The 2,954-nt window shown below is 51.3% G+C and overlaps 1 protein-coding gene across 1 annotated transcript in view; it reads left to right on the forward strand.

Moving 5' to 3' along the window:
* Positions 1-2,954, forward strand: part of AHRR (aryl-hydrocarbon receptor repressor) — a gene marked incomplete at its 5' end in the record, with an annotated part of 19,091 nt that overhangs the window by 12,598 nt on the left and 3,539 nt on the right. Inside the window, one exon of the mRNA XM_010857126.1 lies at positions 87-286. Within this exon, the coding sequence (XP_010855428.1) occupies positions 87-286 (200 nt within the window). The remainder of the gene's footprint in view (positions 1-86; positions 287-2,954) is intronic.

Consider the following 2,954-nt stretch of genomic DNA (forward strand, 5'->3'; position numbering starts at 1 on the left):
GAGTTCTGAGGCCTTTGGCCGTTGACCAGTTAGCCTAGCTAATATATCTTGTGACTCTGCCTTCGTTTCTGTCTTTGAAACACCAGACGATGCAGTTTCAAGGACGACTGAAGTTCCTCTTCGGTCAGAACAGGCGGGCGCCCTCGGGCGCAGCCCTGCTCCCGCGGCTGGCCCTGTTCTGCGTGGCGGCCCCCCTGGCCCTGCCGCCGGGCGTGGAGGTGAGGGTGAAGACCGTGTACCTGAGGGCGAAGCACAGGGCGGACGTCCCGGCCTCTACCGACGCAAAGTGAGTAGAGGCCCCGGCAGCCAAGCCTGTCCTCGTTACTGCTGGGCCACACACACTGTCTGCACACGTGCATTTTCTGCCTGTTCTCACTTCATTTCCAGCAAGGAGTAAGATAAAAAAAGTTGGCTGTTTTTAAAGCTGCTACATCATGGGAGAAGCAGCTATTAGAAAAAAGAAAGCCTGTCACTAGTATTTGTCAACCGCAGCAGCGAACACTTCTCCCTGCCTCTTGTCATCCCCCAACCCTCCACTCAGAGCCTCGGAGGCAGTGCCGGGGCCCCGGACCCCACGGGGCTGGGGGCGAGGCTGCAGCCTCCGTTTGTCCCCTCCATCGACTCCAGGCTCACAGGGGCACATGCTGGGGACAGGGACTCCACAGGTGTCCTGTCCCTCCGGCTCAGGGTGAAGAATCTGTCTGCAATGCAGGAGACCTGCATTCAATCCCTGGGCTGGGAAGATCCCCTGGAGGAGGGAATGGCCACCCCCTCCAGTATTCCTGCCTGGAGAATCCCATGGACAGAGGAGCCTGGCGGGCTACAGTCCATGGAGTTGCAGAGCTGAACATGACTGAGCGACTAACACTTTCACTTTCAGAGAGTTAGGTTTTCTAGGAGATTCCCAGCTACACTCTCTGGGACGGCTGGATCTGCGTGGGGTCAGGTTCTGGGGCAGGTCGAGCTTCTGTGTGCCTGGACACTGTGTCTGCTGCTGGGTGAGGAGGCCCTGGGGAGGGCCACGTCTGAGGTCTGCCTGTCTTCCTCCTCAGTGCCCCCTGCCGTGCCCTGTCCAGGGACAGACTCCTAGGAGACCAAGTCCCCAGCCCGCTTCTCTGTCGCTCCTTAGCACTCAGGTTCCCCTTGGACCTCAGCACCAGTTCACAGGCCCGGGAAACCTCCCATTCCTGCTTGGGGTTCATGGGGATCTGGGGGAGCCCTGCCTTCAGGCACAGGCACCTCATCACAGCCTCCAGGTCCCATGGACCCACACCCTAAGGCAGCAGTGTTCTGGAGCATTTAAAAAGTAAATATATATGCTTTTTTTTTAAGGTAGAAAATGTAAAATAGGAGGAAGGAAAAACAGGATACTCATGGGAAAAAGCTGTAAAAATAACTGATGAAGCAACTGAAACATGAGGTGCAACAAGGCACAGAGGCTACACCCCCAGCACACCTGGGCGTGTCTCGTGGGGCGGGATGGCCCTGCCCACACCCCAGACCCGCGCACTCTCCGCCTGCCCCTGCCTCTCAGAGTCCTCTGCGTGTTCACACTCTCTGGGCTGGCGATGGTGCCTGAGCCCATACGCTGAACTCTCAAATTCCCAGCCCTGTGATCAGACGGAGGGAAAATCCTCCCTCCATTGCTTCTCCATAGCAAAGTAATGCTCAAAATCTTCCAAACCACGCTTCAGTAGTATGTGAACCAAGAACTTCCAGATGTTCAAGCTGGACTTAAAAAGGCAGAGGAACCAGAGCTCAAAATGCCAATCTCTGTTGATCATCGAAAAAGCAAGAGAGTTCCAGAAAAACATTTACTTCTGGTTTATTGACTATGTCAAAGCCTTTGACTGTGTGGATCACAACAAACTGTAAAATTCTTCAAGAGTTGGGAATACCAGACCACCTGACCTGCCTTTTGTGAAATCTGTATGCAGGTCAAGAAGCAACAGTTAGAACCAGATATGGAATAACAGACTGGTTCCAAATCGGGAAGGAGTACGTCAAGGCTGTAGTTTGTCATCTATGCAGAGTACATCATGCGAAATGCCAGGCTGGATGAAGCACAAGCTGGAATCAAGATTGCCGGGAGAAATATCAGTAACCTCAGATATGCACCCTTATGGCAGAAAGTGAAGAAGTAAGGAGCCTCTTGATGAAAGTGAAAGAGGAGATTGAAAAAGCTGGCTTAAAACTCAAGATTCAGAAAACTAAGATCATGGCATCCAGTCCCATCACTTCATGGCAAATAGATGGGGAAACAATGGAAACAGTGAAAGTAAAAGTCACTCAGTTGTGTTCAACTCTGTGACCGCATGGACTATATAGTCCATGGAATTCTCCAGGCCAGAATACTGGAGTGGGTGCCCTTCTCCAGTGGATCTGCCCAACCCTGGAATTGAACCAGGGTCTCCTGCATTGCAGGCAGATTCTTTACCGACTGAGCTATCAGGGAAGCAAAACAGTGAGAAAGTTTATTTTTTTGGACTCCAAAATCACTGCAGATGGCGACTATAGCCATGAAATTAAAAGATGCTTGCTTTTTGGAAGAAAAGCTATGGCCAACCTAGACAGCATGTTAAAAAGCAGAGACTTTACTTTGCCGACAAAGGTCTGTTAGTGAAAGCTATGGTTTTTCCAGTGGTCATGTATGGATGTGAGAGTTGGACCATAAAGAAAGCTGAGAGTTGAAGAATATATGCTTTTGAACTGTGGCATTGGAGAAGACTCTTGAGAGTCCCTTGGACTGCAAGGAGTTCCGACCAGTCCATCCTAAAGATGCTGAAGCTGAAACTCCAATACTTTGGCCACCTGATGTGAAGAACTGACTCATTTGAAAAGACCCTGATGCTGGGAAAGATTGAAGGCAGGAGGAGAAGGGGACGACAGAGAATGAGATAGTTGGATGGCATCACCAACTCGATGGACATAAGTTTGAGCAAGCTCCGGGAGTT

The sequence above is a fragment of the Bison bison genome, unplaced genomic scaffold (assembly GCF_000754665.1).
Source record: "Bison bison bison isolate TAMUID 2011002044 unplaced genomic scaffold, Bison_UMD1.0 scf7180017864377, whole genome shotgun sequence".
Lineage (NCBI taxonomy): Eukaryota > Metazoa > Chordata > Mammalia > Artiodactyla > Bovidae > Bison > Bison bison.